We start from the raw sequence: 22,176 nt of genomic DNA on the forward strand, positions 1-22,176 counted from the left end.
TATTAGAAAACATTTCCTCACAGAGAGCGCGGTGGATACATGAAACATTTTCTAGTGCAGAAGATGCAGGCAAAAACACTTAACAGGGTTCAAGAAAAGCAAGCTAAGTCGGAGGGTCATTAGGTGTGTAGACAAGAAGAAGAAAGCAGGGATGAAGCGAGGTCGACTGCTGGGCAAGTTATAGCAAACCAGGAAGCCCTACATGCATCTCACCACTCTCATCCACTATGCTAGTAATGACGCGCTATACGTCACCTACACTGTTTCCGGGAGCCCCGTCCAATACAGGCTCAGCACGCGGAATCGAGCCTCTCGGCCGCTGCTTGCCACCGTTGCCATGGGGATGACTCAGCACCCGCCTCTTTCCACCCGCCATTCAACTCCGGCCTGCATCTCATCAGGAAAATGAGCAAGTAATGGCCGCCCACAGGAAGCAGCCCATTGAACTTTTCCAGCACGAAGCTGAAAAACGAAATGAAAGAATCACTTTGCAGTCGTGATAGGAGGTAAAGGAGAGGGGAAGAGCTAGACTCGGTAGGAAGGGAGGCCGCCGACTCTACTTCCGCTTGCGTCACGCATCTTTCGGCGACGGCAGTACTGCTTCCGGTGCGGCTCTCGATTTCCGCTGTCGTCTGCTTCCAGCATGGAGAGCCGCCGCAGGGCCGGTCCGGGTCAGGCTGGGGATAGCCTGGAGAAGTATTCGGTGCTGCTGCCCACGTACAACGAGCGAGAGAATCTGCCGCTCGTCGTGTGGCTGCTGGTTAAGTTCCTGGGGGAGAGGTACGGGCCCTGGGTCTCCTGCAGAAACCGAAGCGCTGTCCGATGTTTCAGGGCCCCGCAAAATCAGCAGCTCTCCGGAGAAAGCTGTCGGGATATTTCTGAATGGGTTTGAAGCATAAAGAGCTGTTTTAGTCGCGCTCGGATGTCTAATTAAACCTTTATTTTGGGTGGAGGGGGAAAGCGTGTATTCCATAGATGTCAACTATCAATCACCTTGCATTATTAAAATCAATGATATTTTAACCCTTAAGAAAATATTTACAGAAATAATCATAAAGCATTTCAAACGACCACTTCAAAATGGAGACCTCCCTAAATGCAGCACTTAAAATACCAGATACATAAATATTGTACATTGCTCAGCGTAGGAAAAGCTATCTGAAATAATATAACATCGGAAAAAAGGACCAGTGTGAAGTTTAAAAAGCTCATGTACTAATCAACAGCTTTTTTTATTTTAAATTCGGCGAACAGGAAGCCAAATGAACAAAACTAACACTTTTATACAGCGTGTGTGAGATTTCTTCCAGCCATGTTACTCTATGGTAAATACTTTGCTAAGAAATAAATAGAAATATAAAAAATGCACTTTTTTGGCCCATCAATTTCCTCCTACTGCTTTGAACTTCTAGATCATTGATTATGGTGCCAGGAGCCTTCATTTCCAACTAATGAAAGTTCCCCTCTATCTTCCCTCTACCCCTCCAATCTAGCCTAGTCACGGTGACAATCCTCAGCCAGGAGCCACTGACAGCAGCCTTGTCTGAAACCTGGCACATATGCCTCCCACTAATAATTTAAGTCTGATAACAAGGCATCACCATTGTGCAAATAGCCAATACTCTCCTAGGATGCCTGTTATAACAGTCTGGAGAACTGAACTTGGATCACCTACAAGACAGCATGTGGCACTACTGCTGATCTATTATGGCGGTCCCAGAAATTACAATTACATTACATTATTTTGAGGTAATTGATCATGAGATATAGTGAAGTAAATAAGGTCAAGAGTTAGAGGGGTAATACTGAAGAGGCACTGCATTTCAGAAGCAAATAGGTAAATTTGCCTGCAGTGTAGGACAAATCTCTGGCTCCTCGTTTGCCGGAAGATAAGCAGGCACAGCGCTCCCTTAACATGAGAGGTCATGTTAGAGGATCCAAATGTTTTCGCCTTACAGAGGAGCGTCCTTTCAGAGGACTCAACCTTTCGGTCTGTCCTTTCATCCCTGACAACCTAGAAGAAGAGCAGGCTCAGGCAGTGGCACCTCCCAATGAAGTTTTACTGACCCTCCCCCTGGAACAGGAGAGTAAGACACTTCTCTCTTTTATCGGAGGTGGGTCAAAATCACATCGGATCAGTGGGTCCTGGAGGTGATATGAGATAGATATGCGATGGAGTTCTGCAGTGTTCCTCAGGATGAGTTCATGGAGTCTCCCTGCCTCTCTCCTCAGAAGAAGAGGGCAGTGGAGAGTACATTGGCAAGGCTCCTCAGTCTGAAGGCAGTGGTCCCTGTACCCACATCTCAAGAAAATACGGGGTGATATTCCATTTATTTTATTGTGCCAAAGAAGGATGGCTCTTTTCATCCCATCCTGGACCTCGGAGGCATCAGCTGTCATCTGCGAGTGAAGCATGTTCGAATGGAGACCTTGCGCTTGGTGATTATGGCTATGCAGTTGGGGGAATTTCTGACTCCTCTGGATCTTTCTGAGGCTTATCTTCACATACCCATCCGACTAGAACTTCAACACTTCCTGTGGTTCACCATTTCGGGCGCTGCCCTTTGTTCTGGCTACCGTTCCCAGAACCTGTTCCAAGGTAATGGTGGTGGTTGTGGCAGAGTTGAGGAAAAGATGGAATCCTAGTTCATCCGTATTTGGCCGATTGGCTGATTAGCGCCAAGTCGCTGGAAGAGAGCTGCCTGGTGACTCGCAAGGTGATGCCCTGTTGCAGGAGCTTAGCTGGGTGGTGAACCTAGCCAAGAGCAGTCTTCACCCTACTCAGTCGTCGGAATACCTGGCAGTTCAGTTCGACACGAGGCAGAGCAAGATGTTCTTGTTAGAAGCTCAAATTCAGAAATTGCTAGCTCAATTTAGTCTGTTGAACACTCTGCGCCCGACCATGTGGTCTTACCTGCAGATCCTTGGCTTAATGGCGGCAACCCTGGAAGTGGTACTGTGGGCGAGGGCGCATGTGCTTCCTCTTCAGCACTCCCTGCTGTCTCAGTGGAATCCGTAGTCGCAGGACTATTCGGTTCGGCTCCACCTGTTGATGGATGTCTCTCAACTGCAGTGGTGGCTGTAGGCGGATCATCTATGACAGGGAGTTTCCTTATCCCTGCTGGACTGGCTAGGCCTGTCAACGAATGTGAGTCTCCTTGGATGGGGAGCTCACTGTCAGGAACTGATAGCGCTGCAATTCAGAAGAGTCTCTCTGGAACATCAATCGGCTGGAAGCCAGGGCAATCTGGCTGGCGTGTTTACAGTTTGGCGACAGGCAGCAGGGTTGATCGGTCCAAGTAATGTCGGACACCTCATTGACTGTGGCCTGCTTCAGTCAGCAGGGAGATATCAAGAGCCAGCGAGTGTTGCAGGAAATAGATCAACTTATGGAATGGACAGAGGTGCATCTCCAGATCTCAGCCTCACACACTTTCTCAGCAGGGAGAGTCTGGACCCAGGAGAGTGGGCGTTGTCAGACGAGGTGTTTCAGCTGATTTGGGATCACTGGGGTCTCTTATTTCTAGACCTGTTTGCAACTTTGTGCAATGTGAAAGTTTTGCGATTCTTCAGTCTCAGAAGGAAGTTCTTGGGGATTGATGCCAGAGTGCAGGAGTGGACAGAAGACAAGTTGCTTTGTGCCTTTCCTCCGTGGCCCATGTTGGGCAGACTGATTCGAAGGATCGAATTCCACTGAGGGTGGTGCTCTTGTTCGCTCCAGAATGGCCCAGGAAACCATGATATGCAGACCTGTGGAGACTCCTATTGGATTTGCCTCTTTGACTTCAGGGCACAGGGACCTGTTGCAGGAGGGGCCTGTACTTCACGAAGATCTGAATCGATTTTGTCTTACGGTATGGCTCTTGAGAGGGCTTGCTTGCTGAAATGTGGATACTCTGTGGCAAAGATTTCCACCTTGCTAAGAGCTAGAAAGTTCTCCACTTCCTTGGCCTGTGTGTGGGTTTGGAGAGTATTTGAGCCCTGGTGTGAGGATCTGCTCATTTTGGAATTTTTGCAAAATGGCTTGAATAAAGGTTTGGCTCTCAATTCCTTAAAAGTACAAGTAGCGGCTCTCACCTATTTCAGGGGTCAGGTAATGGTGGATTCTTGTCTGCTTATCCTGATGTGGCCTGTTTTCTGAAAGGCGTGAAGCATCTTCGGCCTCCTTTGCGATTTCTGGTGCCCCTGTGGAGTCTTAATTTGGTTTTGGGTTTTTGGCAAGCCCTATGTTTAGTTCGCTACGTACTCTCACCTTGCAGTTGCTGACCTTGAAAACTGTTTTCTTTGTGGCAGTTTGTTCTGCCCGAAGGGTTTCCGAACTGCAGACCTTGTCTTGCCAGGAGCCTTTTTACTGAAGGGGGTCACTGAGTTTCACTTAAATCAGTCCATCTCTCTGCTGTCCTTAGAGAGTGAGATGTAGAGGAGAATCGTTTGTTGTTACCCTTGGATGTCAAGAGACATATTGTCCGGTATCTAGAGGTTACTGAGCCTTTGCGGAAATCAGATCACCTGTTTGTCCTTCACTCGAATAGATAGCAAACCGATCTCTAATCATCCACTGATATCTCATTTCATGAAAGGTCTATGACATGTCAAGCCTCTGATACAAAAGCCCTCTGTTCCATAGGACCTGAATGTGATCCTTTCCCAATTAATGAAGACTTCCTTTGAGCCATAGGAGTCAGCTTCTCTAAAGTACTTCATAGACATGTAAGGTGGTGGTCCTTGTTAAAGTGACTTCACCTAGGAGAGTCAGCAAAATCCACTATCCTCTGTATGTGCAATTCTTCCATGACAGGGTGGTTTCTCCGTACTCGCACAACATTTCTGCCTAATGTCATCTCAGCTTCTCATACCGTTTTTCCCCAAAAATAAGACCTACCCAGAAAATAAGCCCTAGCATGATTTTTCAGGATTTTTTGAGGATGCTCGAAATATAAGCCCTAGTTATAGCTCATAAAAAAAAAAAAGTCAATTTAAATAGTGTCCAGGCAGCTATATATGTAAAAAAGTAAAATCAATTGGCAATAGAATGCAGCAGGACAGATAGATCCTTCACCAAGGAAAGCAGACACCCCCAAAAGAATCGCACTCAAAAGACCCCACGAGACCCAAAACAATAAGGATTAGCAAGTGCTGAGCTCTCACACACAGATCGGGGTAGTCCCTCTGGCGTCACTCTACTCCCGAGCCCATTATATTAGAGCATTGTGGCTGCTTCCAGTCACCAGGGGGAGCCAACTGCTACACTTGGCTGCAGTAGAACGTGGAAGAGAGCAGCTGGAACGCCAAGAGACCTGACAGCACGCCTGTGACGGGAGTGACGCCAGAAGGACTACCCGATCTGTGTGTGAGAGCCCGACACTTGCTAATCCTTATTGTTTTGGGTCTTGTGGGCTCTTTTGAGTGCGATTCTTTTGAGGGTGTCTGCTTTTCTTGGTGAAGGGTCAGGGTTTGGAGAGTTATGATGATGACCCAGAATGTGATGACATGACTATATTTGAATAAATGTTGATTTATTTTTTTTTTGTTCAAGAATAAATGTAGATTGTTGTTCATGGAAAAATGAGACATCCCTTGAAAATAAGTCCTAATGCATCTTTTAGAGCAAAAATTAGTATAAGACCCTGTCTTATTTTCGGGGAAACACAGTATATATTAATCAGTCAATCCATTGTATTGCCTACCTTCTTTCCTAGGCCCCTTGCGCATGAAAGCAAAAAAGCCCTACACACTCTGGACTGCAAAAGGGCCTTAGCATATTTCAAGAAATGAACTCAGCTGCATTGTAAAACCTCCTTAACTGTTCATCTTGTATGACCCCCAACAGACTAGGAGTAGTGGTTACCAAGCATACTTTGTCTAACTAGCTGGCTGAGTGCATTTAACACTGCTATACCTTAGCAGGATTGCAAGTCACAGACTCTGTGAAGGCTCTTCAAGTGAGTCATGGCTGTTGTGCATCTTCAAGAAGTACCTATTGAAGATATATGTAAAGCTGCAACTTGGTTTTCCATTCATACCTTCACAGCCCGCTATCTTAATAACATCTCAAAGACTACAGTAAATTTGGACAAGCAGTTTTGCAAAATATGGTCTCTCTGTAATAAGGACCGGGTTGCTTACCAAGTAAACACTCCACTGGGACTCGCCACATGTAATGGCTAATTCAGCCTGCTTATCAACAGAAAAAGCAAGTTTGCTTACTTTAAACAGTGTTTTCCATAAATAACAGGATGAATTAGCCATGGAATTACTCACCCACCTCCCTGGAGAGTCGACTACATAGCTAGATTAGCTCTGGTATAGACTCAGAAGACAAGGCAATGCTGGCGTGAAAACTCCCACATATCCTCAGTAGAGCTCAAAGTTCTACAAAGTTGAAGAGAGAAAAGTCTGTTTGGTGTTGCTGGATGACATCACCCACATGTAGTGGCTAATTCATCCTATTTACGGAAAATACCGTTTATGGTAAGCAAACTTGCTTTCAGGTATTTAAAAGTCTGTATCATATCCCCCATCTCTCCTCTTAAGGGATACATATTTAGGTCCCTCAGTCTTGTATAGCTTTTGGTGCAGACGCCACACCATTTTGCTTGCCTTTCTCTGGACTGCCTCTAGCCTATCTCTATCCTTTCTGAGAATCATCCTCTGGAACTGAACAAGAGTATTCTAAGTGATGCCTCACCAATGACCTGTACAAGGGCGTTATTACCTACTTTTTTTCTGCTTGAAAGTTTTGGCACACTATCTTAAAATTATTTTAAATGTTAATTTTACTTCTGTTGCTAAAGAATGTTGAACAGCCATGACTGAGGGTCACTTTTACATTGCTTTTATCTTTTTTTTTCCAGTGGATACAATTATGAAATTATTATAATAGATGATGGAAGTCCGGATGGAACATTGGAAATTGCTAAGCAGTTGCAAAAGATTTATGGATCAGATAAAATTGTAAGTTAGCTTTTTTTTTTTTTTTCCTTCTTATTGCTTAAATTATAAATATGCACATTTTGCTATGAACATGAATTGATTAAGCCTGCAGAAGCAGCAAAATATTCTGCTGTATTTGTCTTGTCTCCTTTAGGGCCTGATTCACCAAGATATTTTCCCATAGAGACCGAATGGGAGAAAAGCCTTAGGGAATCAGGCAGTTAATTTGCTAACAGTCTTATATTCATTTTGCGTGGAAGCCAGAGCAGCCTGGTTGGCATGTTTACAGTTCAGCTGCAGGGTTGATTGGTCCAAATAATGTCGGACAATGCTCTGACAGTGGCTTACGTCAATCAGCAGGGAGGTACCAAGAGCCAACAAGTGTTGCAGTACGACGTGTCATTCGGGAGTTTACTTGTTGGTTTATGGTTGTCGGGAGTTCTCGCTTTGGCACTAATGTTTTTTAAAGGGATACCATCAGATGTTGGTTTACATCTGTACCATTTCGTATGACTGATATATCTACAACACAGCCCCTGAAGCAGCCCCTTTTATGTGGTGAAACTCGGCCTGAGACGGCTTTTGTGGAGAAACTGGTATTTACAATAAAAGATCTCTTGAAGGACTTTATATCTATCTCCTTTTGGTTACCTCACAGCTTTGATAGATCAACTTCCTTGTTGTTCATTTGGTATTGGACTTCTTGGCAGGCCCTACATTTAGACCGCTATATACTCTCTCCTTGTGATTGTTGACCTTGAAGACGGTATTTCTTGTGGCAGTTTTGTTCTGTGCATAGGGTCTCTGAACTTTAGGCCCTGTCTTGCCAGAAACCATTTTTCCAAGTGACTCCAGGGGCGGTACAGCTGCATATACTGTTCCTTCCTTTTTACCAAAGGTGGTCACTGAGTTTCACTTGAATCAGTCCATCTCCCTGCTGGCCTTAGAGAGTGAGATGTAGAGGAGAATCGTTTGTTGTGACCCTTGGATGTCAAGAGGCATATTGTCAGATATCTCAAGGTTACTGAACCCTTGTAGAAGTCAGACTGTCTGTCTGTTTGTCCTTCATGGCAGTACTAGACAGGGAGAGCCAGCCTCGCAGGCTACAGTAGCTCACTGGATTAAGGAGGTCATCATGGCTGCATACATAGATTCAGGGAAGCCATCCCCTAGTCAGATTAGGGCTCATTCCACTAGGGCTCAGGCAGTGTCATGGGCAGAAGTTAGATTGTCCTCCGTCGACATTGCCGAGCTGCGACATGGTCCTCTTTACACACCTTTTCAAGATATCGTCTGGATGTGCAGGCCCGGGAGGACACGGTCTTTGCATGTGTGGTTTTGTGTGCACCACGGGAAGCCTCCTGCCCTATGAGGAAGTAGCTTGGGTACATCCCACTTGTTCTGGACGCTAAGAAGTGAGAAATTACTACTTGCCTGATAATTTCCTTTTCTTCAGGACAGTCCGATGAATCTAGCTCCCCCCACCTTGGCTGCTAAAAGATTGTGTTATAGTCCTCCTGTGTGGCCATGTGTTACAATGATAACTAGTAAGTGTTAGTCCAGTCCCTAGACTGCTATTACATTCTTGTCTGAGCTCAGTGTTGCCTATTGGCTGAGTATTGAAATGTTTGTGTGTTTAATCATTTTTTGCTAGCCTGTCCACAGTTGCTTTTGAAGAGAATTCTGGCAGGCTGATGTCAGTATAGAGGGAGTTATATGCTGTAACATCAGTTTGCTCCATCTCTATCCGCTGGTACAGGAGCATAAGCCCATTTGTTCTGGATTCATCTGATTGTCCTAAAGAAAAGAAAATTACCAAGTAAGTAGTAATTTCTCATTTCTTAGCGTCCAGTGAGATGGATTCAGAACAAGTGGGATGTACCCAAGCTACTTCCTCTTAGGGCAGACGGCTTCCTGTGGTGCTGGTATTTTGCCACATTCCCTCTAATGATTGAGTTACTGTGAGCAAATATTTTTGATTATATTCCCCAGTGAGCTCTTCAGGCCACAGCAGGATGGGGTCTGCTGCGGTCCCGCCTGGTCTCCTCTTTTTTTGGGCCGTGGCGCCCAGTGCGAAAATCATTCGTTTCTCTCCCCCCCAAATTGATCCTTGCTTGTCAGGGGTGAAGAGTAAAGAAGTCAGCCCGCGAGAATGAAGGAGAATGGCTCCCACCACCTTCCCACTCAGATGAATATGGATCAGCAGGGGTGGGCACACTTTATCTCCACCTGACCTCGGCGTTCTCCCCTTTCTGCCCACCACTTCAGAGCTGACTTTTAAAAATTTAGAAATACAGATTCTCTAGATCATAGAAATGCCGCATCGCCAGAACAAAAAGACATTTTTTTTCATTTTCTATCAGTCAGCAGCAGAATTGAGCTGCGGCAGGATGGGCTCCACTGCGGCCTCATTGATCTTCCTACACCAAGGGGGGAAAAGTTGTGAATGCCAGCAAAAGAAAGTTTGTGCTTGGTTATGCAGAGTGCAGCTTGGAGAGAACACTGGCTTTGTGAGAGAGGGTGCGGGATGGGGGGTCTGGAAAGACCCCAGGGGTTTTCAATTTTTTATTTATTACACTTGGGGAAGAGGGGCTTTGGGCTGCTCTGTCCCAGGAGAAAGGTAGCTACAGCTACTTTTTTATGAAAATAACACGGCTTGCAGTGTTTCAGGTAAGCCGTGTTATTTTATTACCATGAAATTGCCTAATAATGGGCTGCTTTGCGTGCATTTGCAAAGTAGGTCCGTATCATTTTGGTGTTATTTGGGGTAAAATACCGCACGTTATCACTATTGCAAGGGATTTACCTAAGCACCTAGCTTGGCCTGGCAAATGACCCTCCTAAGTTTGTACTTGAGACAGTAGAGGGTTAAGTGACTTGCCCAAGGTCACAAGGTGTGTCAGTGGGAGAAGAAGGGTTTTAACCCTGGCTTCCCTGGCTCACAGCCTGCTGTGCTAAACACTAGGTGCCTCCTTCACTTAAAGTCCTGGAGGGAATATAACGCCACATGCGTGCATGATATGATTGCAATTGGCCCATGGTTCTTAAAGAGACAAGTTGCCTTTTTCCTGGTTCTGTTCTTCTCCTGTGGTATCGTGCACCTTTTCATGTAGCCGGGTCCCCTTGGCCAGTCTTCTGCATTTGTAGGGAGTGCAACAGATTTCAAAAACTTCACTTATTTCATTTTTAGGAAAGAAATAAAGATCTGAGAGAGAGGGAGCGCTAATGATTTGGATTCCCCAGAGATATAGAATGGAAGAAAAGCTTTACAGGCAAATTTTAAAAGCCCTGCGCTTGCCAAAAGCGGGAGGTAGATGCTCGAGTCAGGCTGGCGCATGCAGAGCGGATTTTAAAAGCTGCCAGAGTATGCATGTCACTCTCGCTACGTGCACAAATAAAAAAAAAAAAATGGGGCGGGGAATCGGCATTCCTGGATTTCACAATGAAATCCGTGCGTTAGTACTTATGCGCACAAGTGTGCGCCGGGATCCCTGCCACATAAATTTACTTCTGCTATGGATGGTGAGTACATAATAAAATAAAAAGAAATCTAGGCATGTCAGCGGGATTTTAAGGGTTGAAGCTAACAGGGGTAAAGGGAGGCTAGTGGGGTTTGGAAGTCCGATCCCTTTCTTTGCCGTGCTGGGAATGAACTGGGGAAACTGGTAATGGTGTTGGCGTGCGTATTAAAATCCCCCCACTTAAGTGGTGGTAGCGGCATTTGTGCATGTAGGCGTGTGCCCATTTAAAATTGCGCACACATGTGCGTGCAGTCAGCCAATTTTATACTGTGCTTGCATATAGACGGGTATGTTATAACATTGCCGGCTTGCGGCCAGGGATGCGGCTAACCCATGTGCCTGTTTATAAGTTAGCCTTGGTAACTAAGCCCTTAAAATATTACACCGCCATATTTGATAGTAGTGCAGCTGACCCTCCTATAGTGTTAACCACTGCATGCAGAGCTTGTATGCTGATCTATGCAGAATGACATTCTGAGGTGCAGAGATGGTTTGCAAATCAGACGAAAGCAGAGAGGTGAAGAAAACAGCTTAAACACGTCAGCTTCTAATTACCTAGCTCTGAAGAAGATCCTATATTAAAGTCAACATGTCAAGAAGAGAAGGTAAAATCATTTCACCAGCTAAACCTCTGACTATGGCCATATCAGTCATGCCGTTAAAAAAAAATAATAATAAAATAAAATATATATATATATATATATATATATATATATATATTTATTTATTTATTTATTTGAAATTTTTATATATAAAAGTTTTATATATATATATATATATACTTTTATATATAAAGTTTTTAAATAAATAAATAAAATTTCACCAGCTAAACCTCTGACTATGTATATATATATATATGTGTATATATATATATATATATATATATATATATATTTATTTATTTATTTATTTAACACTTTTCTATACCGACCTTCATGGTGGAGACCATATCAGGTCGGTTCACATCGAATAGGGGAACTGAACCAAGAACAGTAACCAAAAACAAAAGGTTGAACATGAAAAAGCAAAGTTACATTTAACAGGGAAATTAAACTTGGAGGCATAGACTGCTGGAAGGAATATATATATATATATATATATATATATATATTCAATCACCATGCTGAGTTTCATGGTCTACAACTGATTGCAAACAAGTTGTTGTTATGGTTATATGCTTAGTGCAGTAGGTTTAATAAAAGCAGATGGGAGCTTGTTTATCTTACTAATTGCACTGTTGTTTGCAATTATTTTATCAGCTGCTCAGAGCACATAAGCACAAGCAAGGATATTCAGCCATTCAGATGCATTGATTTAGCAAATATTTTGACACCTCTAATAGAAATGTTGCCTTTTAAAATCCTGGCTTTGCTATTGGCAGGGAGGGTGGCAGGTTTCAGTTTGAATTAACGTTTTTAATTAAAGCACATCTAGTTTGGGAGCTTGGCTGCAGCATGCATCATGCATTCCTGCTTTGGATTGGAGGAAAGAATTACTTTTATTTAATGTTATCATACAAAGGGGTGCGCTGTTACCCTGACAAAAACGAAATATATTAAAAGAAAACCAGCTAAATAAGTTTGAAGATGCAGCTTTCACAGAGACCTTAGCAGGTCTTAAAACAGATATCTTAAAATCTGTTATACTAAGAGATGTCATGCTTATTAAACTATTTTGCTGGATTTCATGTAACATTTTATTTAAAGGTGATATGAGATTTTTTTTTAAATTCCTTCCTGGTCTTGACAATTTTGGCTTTTGTTGCAGCTTGATTTTTTTTTATTATTATTTTTTTCTATCTTTATTGTCTCTGTTTAAATACAGATTGGGTTTACCTTCAGAAGAAGTATAACAGCAAGTCAGCTTTTAATTATTATTAACCCAGTTAACTTTGAAATGTTAGTGCTAATATTTAATCTTTACATTTTCAGTACTAGCACTGCATCTTTGTAAGATGTAATGAGTTAGCAACCAGGGCTGCCTCCAATTATTGTTTGCGGTTTTTATTAGTAATATTTAGATTTTGGAACAGAGGAATTGGACTTTTTGCTGTAGAATTTATGCTGAAACTTCATGGTGCATTGCTGCAACTTGTGAAACTTCATTGGACTGTGACACTGTGAAAAACTAAGGTTGTGAATTGAAGAGAGCGAGTCAAATTACTTTACCTTTAATATTTTGCAGCTTTTAAGGCCCAGAGAAAAAAAATTGGGATTAGGTATGTATTATTTTCTTATCCTGCTCCTTTAATGCTTAATCCAGAAGTTTTTAAACTATGTAATGATGAGAGATGAACAAAAAATTGGTGTTTGCTCATCTTATTTATTTATTTTACTGCTCGGTGTCTCCCATTCAGTGTCTAGAGCAGCGGTTCTCAACCTGGGGGTCGAACGACCAAAACACAGGGGTCGCCTAAAGCCATCGGAAAATACATATTTCTGATGGCTTTAGCCGCTGAGAAGTCGCGCTACCGTCTGCAGCAGCGCTATTCAGCTGGAACGCACGCCGTTATGGATGCGCGTTCCAAACTGAATGCCTGCGCACATGCGCAGATGTGATTGCATCATCCGTCCGGGGCCTAAGGGGCGGGGGAAGCGGGGGGAACTCTCCACAGTCCATAGCAGCGCATTACATGTGTCCGGCGCTTGCTGACGTCATCAGTGGGCGGACGCAGCAAGCGCCGGAGGACAGAAGCCTAGGAGGCGGAGAGGCAAGAGGCGGAGAGCCAAGAGAGCCTGCGATACAGCCTGCTGGTGTAAAAAAGGTTAATAATGTAAAAACAGTACACACATCATACACACAATACTGTGTAAGTGTAAGGTGCTTTGTGTGTAGTAATTTCTGAATTGGTAAGCAAGAAGCAACCACAACCATCTCACTGAATTTGGCAGCATACTGTTGCAAAATATTGCACTGTTGTTTACTGTTGTTATATTTAAACCCATGCTATGCCACGGTGAAATGTTATTTATTGGAATTAGTAATAAATATTTCTCAACATATAATTAAATATTGTTTTTGTGATTAATCACTATGTTTAAATTATGTTTGATTTGTAGCAATGAGAATACATAATGCATATCAGGTATTTACATTCCGAATCATAACTGTAGCAAAATTACAGTTTTGAAGTAGCCACCAAAATTATTTTTTGGTTTGGGGTCACCGCAACATGAGGAACTGTATTGCGGGGTCACGGCATTAGAAAGGTTGAGAACCACTGGTCTAGAGGAAAAGCCTAGTAAATCAGGCCCTCAGCCTGTTTACCTTGTATTGAAGCTAGCCACTCCCTTTTCACCCCTCCCCCATTTATTTTCTAGAGAAAGTGTTGATGAAGGGGATAGATCTTGTGGTTTTTTTAAATTTGTTTTCGGGGCCCCCCCCCCTCCCCCCGACACACACTAATGATGGGATAGCATTTGGAGTGGAGGGTAAAGGAGGGAACAAAGACCTAGACATAACACTGGAAGTCGAGGTCAGCTAGGTGACCAATAGCCACCTAAACCCAGTGAGCCCTTAATCATGTGACCATGCAGCAACGGTTTTAAAATTTTAGGATTGGCATTCTGCAATAACTAGCTGCACCATGAGAACTTTAAAAAAATACATATATATATATATATATATATATGTATATATATACTGGTAGAAAATCACAAAGTTTTTCTTGTAAGGTACTATACTGTGAAATGTGTATTTAATTTAAAAAACCTAATATAACAAGCAGCAAACAGGCCTAGATAATTTAAAAACCTTGTCTTATAAAATGGAATATGACAATATATGACTTGTTTTCAAATGTGTTGGTCTTTGGATCTAAAGGCAATATATAAAATAAATTTTAAATTAAAAAAACATATTTATCAATTAACGTGACCATTTTTGTTTACAAAATGCTGCCTTTGAAGCGTTTATAGCAGTAGTGCTATCTATTTAAAGCAGAATTCACATTTACTGCATCATAGAGTGAAAAAGTGCTGGGATGGGTTTTTCCTAAAACCGTTCTTAATAGGAAAACCTGGGCCCGTTGGCCTTTCTTTTTGCTTGTTAGTTGATTTAAGAATTAAGTTTTCAAGGCTAAAAATGTCCTAGATGCCCAGGCAGTAAAAATCTCAATGCTGGCACCCGGATTCTGAAGTGGGGCAGACCAGTCCTCTTTCCAGCATTTTTACCCCATTTCAGGTCAGTAAGGGAGGAGGAGAAGTGTTCTGCCAGCCACAGAAGTGACATCTGGAGCACAGAGAGGACCCAACTCGAGTCCCTGCTGCTGCTTCTCTCCCCTGCCTCGCTCCCTTCCCCACGAGGGGAAAGGGGAGAAGCATAAGAGCACGTTGTCTTGTCTTGTCCTGTCCTGTCCTCCTGCTGCTGGTTTCCTGGTCAACAGAAGTAGGAAAGAGATGTACCATGGGAAGAGGAAGGAAGGGGGAGCACCTTGGGAAGAGATGAAAGGGAGAAATATACCACATGACTGTGGGTATCAGGCTGTGCAGGGGCTGCATGTCAGGATTTCCAGAAAGAGTATTTGAGACACATTTGCATGTATTTGATTCAAGATTTGGGTTGATTTGCATAATTTGGCTGTCCTGAAAACCAGACTTCCTTGCAGCACTCAAGGACGGAAGTTCGTTATCCCTGCCTGGCTCCTAACAATTACCTGCGGGCATCCAGGATTTTTGTAGTATTTTTCCTCAGAGCTTTTTTCCAAAATTGGGTTGCTTCGTATTTCGGTCACAATCCCATTGGATTAAGAGTTTTGCTGTAAGAGACATTGCCGCTCTCACATTTCACTTTCTCTCGGGCAGACTGATTGTTTTTAGCAAGTAACTGATGTATGCCTTCCATTCTAGGGACAGCGTACATTCACGGCATGCAGCATGCAACAGGGAGCTTCGTTATTATAATGGATGCTGACCTTTCCCATCATGTGAGCACTGCCTAATAACTACTGGTTTGTTTCCCCTAAATGCTGTTAGACTTTGTTTTAATTTTCTTCCATTTCATTTTAGCCAAAGTTTATTCCAGAATTCATCAGGTATGTATATTTCACACTATTAAAACCAGTTAATTAGATGATTTCAGCTGGAGTGCGACTGATACCTAAGACCAGCAGTAGGCAACTCCCATCCTGAAGAACTATAGCCAAATTTGGTTTTCAGAATAACCAAACTATTCATATGAACTGGACCTTGGCTCTTGGGTCCAACGTACCTGATAAATATTCAGTGTGGGATCCTGAAAACCAAACCTGTTTGTGGCCTGCGGGGGCCAAAGTAGGTCTGACCTGCTGCTACTAGGTCACCATTTCTATAGCATAAGAGCATAAATTGCCATGCTGGGTCAGACCAAGGGTCCATCAAGCCCAGCATCCTGTTTCCAACAGAGGTCAAAACCAGGCCACAAGAACCTGGCAATTACCCAAACACCAAGAAGATCCCATGCTACTGATGCAATTAATAGCAGTGGCTATTCCCTAAGTCAACTTGATCAATAGCCGTCAATGGAAACAGGATGCTGGGCTTGATGGACCCTTGGTCTGACCCAGCATGAAAATTTCTTATATTCTTATGATTATCACCTGCCAAGATCTGTTGCAGAAACTAAAATGCCATGGTGCAGATATCCGTACTGTTCAGTTTAACACACGCAAACCAGGCAACTTCAAAACATACAGCAAAAATTTCATTTAATCCATTTGTAACTTGCATAACCAATATTTGGTTTCTGGACTGGATTTTCATCCAGTGAGTGTAGGAACCAAAATATTCATTTTGGAGAGTACTTTTGGATTAGTTACCTCTTTGCTGTATTTCAGTGTCTGCTTCGCGTCTGTTATGATGAATATTTTGGTAAGTTGTGTGTGTGTCTATATATATATATATATATATATATATATACATGTACACTTTTTTTTTTTGTATATCTTTTTATTACTTAGCTGGTGAACTAAGTTTTTCTTTACATGTTTTAATATTTGGTTTAATGGGCTATTGGTCACCTACCTTTCCTGCAATGCAATTTGCCATCCGGAGCCATGAACTTAAATACTGGCGGGTTGGTGGACGATCCAGAAAAGATTAGTTTGCAAGCTTTAGAGAGCATAAATTTTAGGGTTCCCTGTATGTACCAGGATCAGTCCAGATGGTGGGTTATGCCCCCCGTCCAGCAGATGGAATCAGACAAAGCTTCGGAGGGTGCTGTCGTATTAATTAGAGCACTCTCTGTAAATCCTCAGTATCTGTCTGACTCCAGCAGATAGGAGTAGGGGAACCTGGTGCTTCCCCTGTATGGAGGATATTCCCTCCTGGTTATTATTTCTTTCTCTGTTCTTTTAAGGTTGGATCAAGTTGTTTAATTTAAAAAAAAAAAAAATGAGGAAGGAAAGTTTACCTTTTCTGGTCAGCGTGCTCTGTGGCTTGCAGGTAGTTCTGTTTGTCACCCCTTCCTCTCCTATCCCTTCCTCTGTGGGGTAAGTGGTCTATTTGTTATATTTGTGCATTTCTGAACTTCTTTTACAGGTTCTGGTCTGTTATTTAGTGTGGTGGAAGCTGGTGGTGCCAGCCTCTCCCCACCTCGCCGCATCCTGCCCCGCGGCCCCGAGACGATCATTCCCCGGGGCCGCCGCAGCAGAGAGGTCACATTCCTCTGCTGCCGATCCTGGGGGCACTGGTGTAGTGGAGGCATTTTTCCCGCTCCCCGCGGCGTGTTTCTCCTCTGCGGCTCACCCTCCCGCGGCCGTCCTGCTGTTCGGCGTGTGGCGAGCCAGGGTCGAGGTTGTCACATGAGGGCATTTGTTCCAGGTGCCTTCCTGGTGGGGAGGGCACCTCCAGGCCACCGGACAGACTTTCTTCCCGCGCCTCAGCGCGTCTCAGGCAGCGTGGGCTGGCCCCGTCTCCGCTTTCAGCGAGAACGGCGGCCATTTTGAATACACAAGAACGCGTGCATCAGCCATCAGAGGATGAAGAAGAGGATGTTTTTCAATATGCCTCCACCGATTCTGACGCCGGTTCCTTCCTTAGTCCCCCAGGGACCCCCGGAAGACTCCTCTACTGCCTTCCCCCGGGCCCCCCAACTTTTTTGGCGAAGTTTATTGTGCTTATGCACAACGCCTATTTACAGTGTCTGGAGGTTCCCAAGGCCCCCCGGCTATCGGATTCTCCGCAGGGGACTCAGGACACAACAGGGGGGGGGGGGGTGCCAGGGACCTCCCATGGGGCTCCCAGGGGAACACATTTTTCCCCTCCTCCGCTGGGAGGGACGGGCTCATTCCCGGATCCGGGGTGGGGGTGGGGGGGGAATCCTCCGTCGCCACACCCGGATGATCCTCTTTTGGCAGCACAGCTTGAAGGAGAGAAGAGCTCGACGCTCTAATTCCTCATATCCTGCAGGAGCTGGACCTCTAATCCCTCCCCCCCCCCTCCCCCCGACCTGCCAGGATCCTCTGCTCCGGTTGTCGCTTCATCCACCAAGAAGGGGGATCTTGTCCTAGCTGGCCTGCGCCCATTGTCCCGGGCCTTTCCCACGCATTCCACCTTTCTTCAGTTATTGGCCAGGGAATGGGATACTCCTGAGACCTCACTGAAGGTCGGACGGGCAATGGAAAAGCTTTTTCCTTTCCCGAGGACTTCCTGGAGCTTCTCAAGGTCCCAAAGGTGGACTCGCCGGTGTAGGTGGTCACCAAGAGGACAACAATACCGGTTACTGGTGGTACGGCGCTGCGGGATCTTCAAGAGAGAAAGCTGGAAGTCTAAGAACATAAGAACATGCCATTCTGGGTCAGACCAAGGGTCCATCAAGCTCAGCACCCTGTTTCCAACAGTGGCCAATCCAGGCCATAAGAACCTGGCAAGTACCCAAAAACTAAGTCTATTCCATGTTACTGTTGCTAATGGCAGTGGCTATTAGCAACGGGCCTCTTTGAGGTCTCAGCTTTGGGTGTCCGCGCGGCCATTTGTAGTTCCCTGGCGCAGAGGGCAGGACTCCGCTGGGTCCAACAGCTATTCACCTCTCAAGACTTGCCGCCTGAGGAAGCAAGCCAGGCGGACTACCTAGAGTCCGTCATAGCCTACGGAGCGGACACTCTGTATGACCTGCTCCTCTCAAGATCCCGGATTGGGTGGTGGTTACCACCGACGCCAGTCTGACCGGATGGGGGGTGGTGTGCCACCGGAGCTCAGCCCAGGGGCAGTGGACGAAGGCACAAGCGGCCTGGCCGATCAATCTGCCGGAAACAAGGGCAGTGCGCCTGCCGCTCATACACTTCCTGCCTCTGGTGCGGAATCGAGCGGTAAGGATCTGTCGGACAATGCGACCACAGTAGCGTATATCAACCGCCAGGGCGGTACGAGGAGCAGACACGTGTCGCTCGAAACAGCCCGCCTGATGTCGTGGGCAGAGAGGCATCTAACGTGCCTTGCAGCTTCGCACATCGCAGGCGTAGACAACATTTAGGCAGACTACTTGAGTCAACAGAGACTGGACCCCAGGGAATGATCCCTCTCCAACGAGGCAATGCAACTTCTTATTCATCGCTGAGGGACACCCAGCCTGGATCTCATGGCGACGTCTCACAACACCAAGGCATCACGGTTCCTCAGCTGCAGGCGGGAGCGTGACGCAGAAGGTGTAGACGCTCTGGTTCTCCCTTGGCCGGATCACCTCCTTCTATACGTCTTTCCTCCATGGCCCCTAGTGGGCAAGGTAATTCGGAGAATAGAACTACATCAGGGTCCCGTCATTCTGGTGGCTCCCGAATGGCCATGTCGCCTTTGGTTCGAGGACTTACTCCACCTAGCAGTGGATGGACCGCTACGGCTGGGCCATCTTCCTCGCTTGCTCCATCAAGGGCTGGTATTTTTCGATCAGGCAGAACGCTTCTGTCTTGCGGCCTGGCTTTTGAACGGTGCCGGCTCCAGCACAAAGGATACCCTGATGCAGTAGTCTCGATCCTCCTCAAGACTCGGAAAACCTCGACTTTGGTCGCCTGCGTGAGGGTCTGGAAGGTCTTTGAGTCTTGGTGTACCACGCATGGCACTCATACCACAAGGGCCTCGGTTCCTCAGATCCTTGCATTTCTTCAGGACGGATTGGACAAAGGATTCGCTTACAATTCCTTACGAGTCTAAGTTTCCGCGCTGGGCTCTCTCATTCAGTCTGCAGACCATCCTTCCCTCTTGTCTCATCCGGATATTGCCTGCTTCCTCAAAGGGGCAAAGCATCTATGGCCTCCGGTTCGGGATCCTTGTCCTTCTTGGAGTCTTAATCTGGTCCTTAAGATCCTGACAGGTCCTCCCTTCGAGCCCCTGCGCAACGCCACCATCAAAGATATCACCCTAAAGATAGTTTTCCTGGTGGCCATTTGTTCCGCGCGCCGCATCTCGGAACTCCAAGCACTTTCATGCAGGGAACCCTACCTCCGCTTTATGGACACCGGGGTCTCTTTAAATACAGTGCCTTCTTTCCTCCCCAAGGTCGTCTCGACTTTCCATGTGAATCAGACGGTGGAGCTTCCGTCCTTCACAGCCGACGAGTCAAGATCTCTCCGTCATCTAGATGTTAAGCGCAGTTTAATTTGCAACTTGGAAGTCACTAACGACTTCAGAATCTCGGACCATTTGTTTGTTCTATGGTCGGGACCAAGGAAGGGGTCCCAGACCTCAAAGACAATGATTGCGAGATGGCTCAAGGAAGCCATAGCGGCGGCGTACATTGATGTGGGTCAGACTCCTCCTTTGGGTGTCAAGGCCCATTCTATTCGCTCGCAGGCAGCATCCTGGGCGGAATCTGTCTGTCTCCTCTCAAGAGATTTGCCAGGCGTCGACTTGGAAGTCTCTACACACTTTTGCGAGACATTATCGTCTGCACCTACCATCGTCAACCTCTGGTCATTTTGGCGACCAGGTCATACGAGCAGGGCTTTCAGGGGCCCACCCGATTTAGGGATGCTTTGGTACATCCCACCGTCTGGACTGATCCAGGTACGTACAGGGAAAAGAAAATTATTCCTTACCTGCTAATTTTTGTTCCTGTAGTACCATGGATCAGTCCAGATGCCCTCCTCAGTGATTTTTGGGATTCTGGGGTCTTCCTGCTTGATCTGTTCTACTCATTCTGGTTCTTGCAGTTGCTTCCGTTTCATGAGGCTGTTCGGTTCTTTTTGCAAGTTACAGTTGTGGCACCAGTTGCCTTAGTTCTTTATAATCTTTTTCGATCTGTATACTTGATCACCCTTCCTAGGTTGTTATTGGGGCTTTGATATTCTCTATACTGAGGATTTACAGAGGGTGTTCTAGTTAATATGACAGCACTCTCCAAAGCTTTGTCTGACTCCATCTGCTGGACGGGGGACATAACCCACCGTCTGGACTGATCTATGGTACTACAGGAGCGAAAATTAGCAGGTAAGGAATAATTTTCTTTTTCTGTGACATAAACGGTTCTTTTCTTGTAGGAAGCAAAAGGAAGGTGACTTTGACATTGTCTCTGGAACGCGGTATCAAGGCAATGGAGGGGTCTATGGCTGGGACCTGAAAAGAAAGATAATCAGGTATGTAATATGCCCAGGGATTTAAATCAGGTTCTTCTGTAAGTTATGTGGTTACTTTGCAGTCCAGCAGGGGGCTCCATTTCTCATTCTTAGTGCTGACAGTATTCAAACAAATTAGAAAATCCAGCCCGGATGTAATAAAGTGTGCCAGGCTGGGCACCCATGTCAGCAGCTGGTTTTGCAATGCGTTTTTGTGTGTACACTTTTACTCATGATGAGGCAAGGAGTTTTGTGCACAAAAACTGTGTGCTCTTGCATGCAAACCCCATGTTAATCAAGGCATTGGCTGCTGTTCCCCAGTGCAGTCAGGTGCGCTGGCTTAACTCCTGTTTTCTTAATGCTGCAAATTTTAACTCCTGGTCAGAGGTGGAGTCAAGTTTCTGAGGCTAATGTTAAGTCTATAGGTTTTGTTCGCAAAGCCTTTGAGCACAGATTTTATGCACACGACTTTTAGGAGTTCAGCAGTTAGGTGCACAGCACAAACTATGGTTACATGGCTTGGGCACATGAAATGTGATTTTTATGCAAGTTATTCCCTTTTTTGTGCATTTTAAGTTTATATGCTTTATTTTATTTTAATTAACTCAATATTTGCCTACTATTAACTTTTTTTTAACCATGTGCACTTTAAGAAACTTTGTACAGAAATATAGCGCACGTTTTTTTTTACTCGTGTCTTATTACATCGGGTCCCGTTATGAGATATCGCAATGCTGAAACACTTGTGTGGCATAACCTTTGGCAGCAGACAGACTTGTCTTGTAGCCTCTGAATTTTTAAATGTTCTGATATGATTTTGAAGTTTGGTGTGAAGAGTAAATAAACTCCTTGAGACTGTGCACCTGGTTTTCCATGTTTTATCTTTGAGAGACTGAAAAAGCTGAAGTACCTGCCGATTACTGAACTGGAAAAGCTCTATTAGCTATATATTTTTTATTAGGTAACCCATAGAGGATATTCAGTCCCCTGCAGTAATTTTACAGCCAAAGGATTTCCAGAATTTTAGGATGCAACTCCTACCTTAAACTATTATTTCTTCACAGAAAAGGTGATCAGATTCCAGGGACCAGCACCTAGTGGAGGCAGTGAAAGCAAAAAGCTGCATTGGAGTTGCAAAAAGCTTGGGAAAATTGCAGAGGATCCCTAGTGCTGGGGAAGCCGAGGGTAAAGCTGGAGATC

At 45.0% G+C, this 22,176-nt stretch overlaps 1 protein-coding gene across 2 annotated transcripts in view; it reads left to right on the forward strand.

The window, feature by feature from the left end:
• The first annotated feature begins 362 nt into the window (after positions 1-362).
• DPM1 (dolichyl-phosphate mannosyltransferase subunit 1, catalytic) overlaps positions 363-22,176 on the forward strand; it is a 28,296-nt gene continuing 6,482 nt past the window's right edge. Inside the window, exons 1-6 of one of the 2 annotated variants that reach the window (XM_029613110.1) lie at positions 363-506; positions 6,855-6,954; positions 12,639-12,672; positions 15,302-15,378; positions 15,461-15,486; positions 20,902-20,997. In XM_029613110.1, coding sequence (XP_029468970.1) covers positions 475-506; positions 6,855-6,954; positions 12,639-12,672; positions 15,302-15,378; positions 15,461-15,486; positions 20,902-20,997 — 365 coding nt within the window. In that variant the 5' untranslated portion in view covers positions 363-474. Of the gene's footprint in view, positions 507-593; positions 781-6,854; positions 6,955-12,638; positions 12,673-15,301; positions 15,379-15,460; positions 15,487-20,901; positions 20,998-22,176 lie in introns of those variants that run through there. The other variant, XM_029613109.1, reaches the window with a different exon arrangement.

Source organism: Rhinatrema bivittatum, chromosome 8, assembly GCF_901001135.1.
Source record: "Rhinatrema bivittatum chromosome 8, aRhiBiv1.1, whole genome shotgun sequence".
NCBI classification, from domain to species: domain Eukaryota; kingdom Metazoa; phylum Chordata; class Amphibia; order Gymnophiona; family Rhinatrematidae; genus Rhinatrema; species Rhinatrema bivittatum.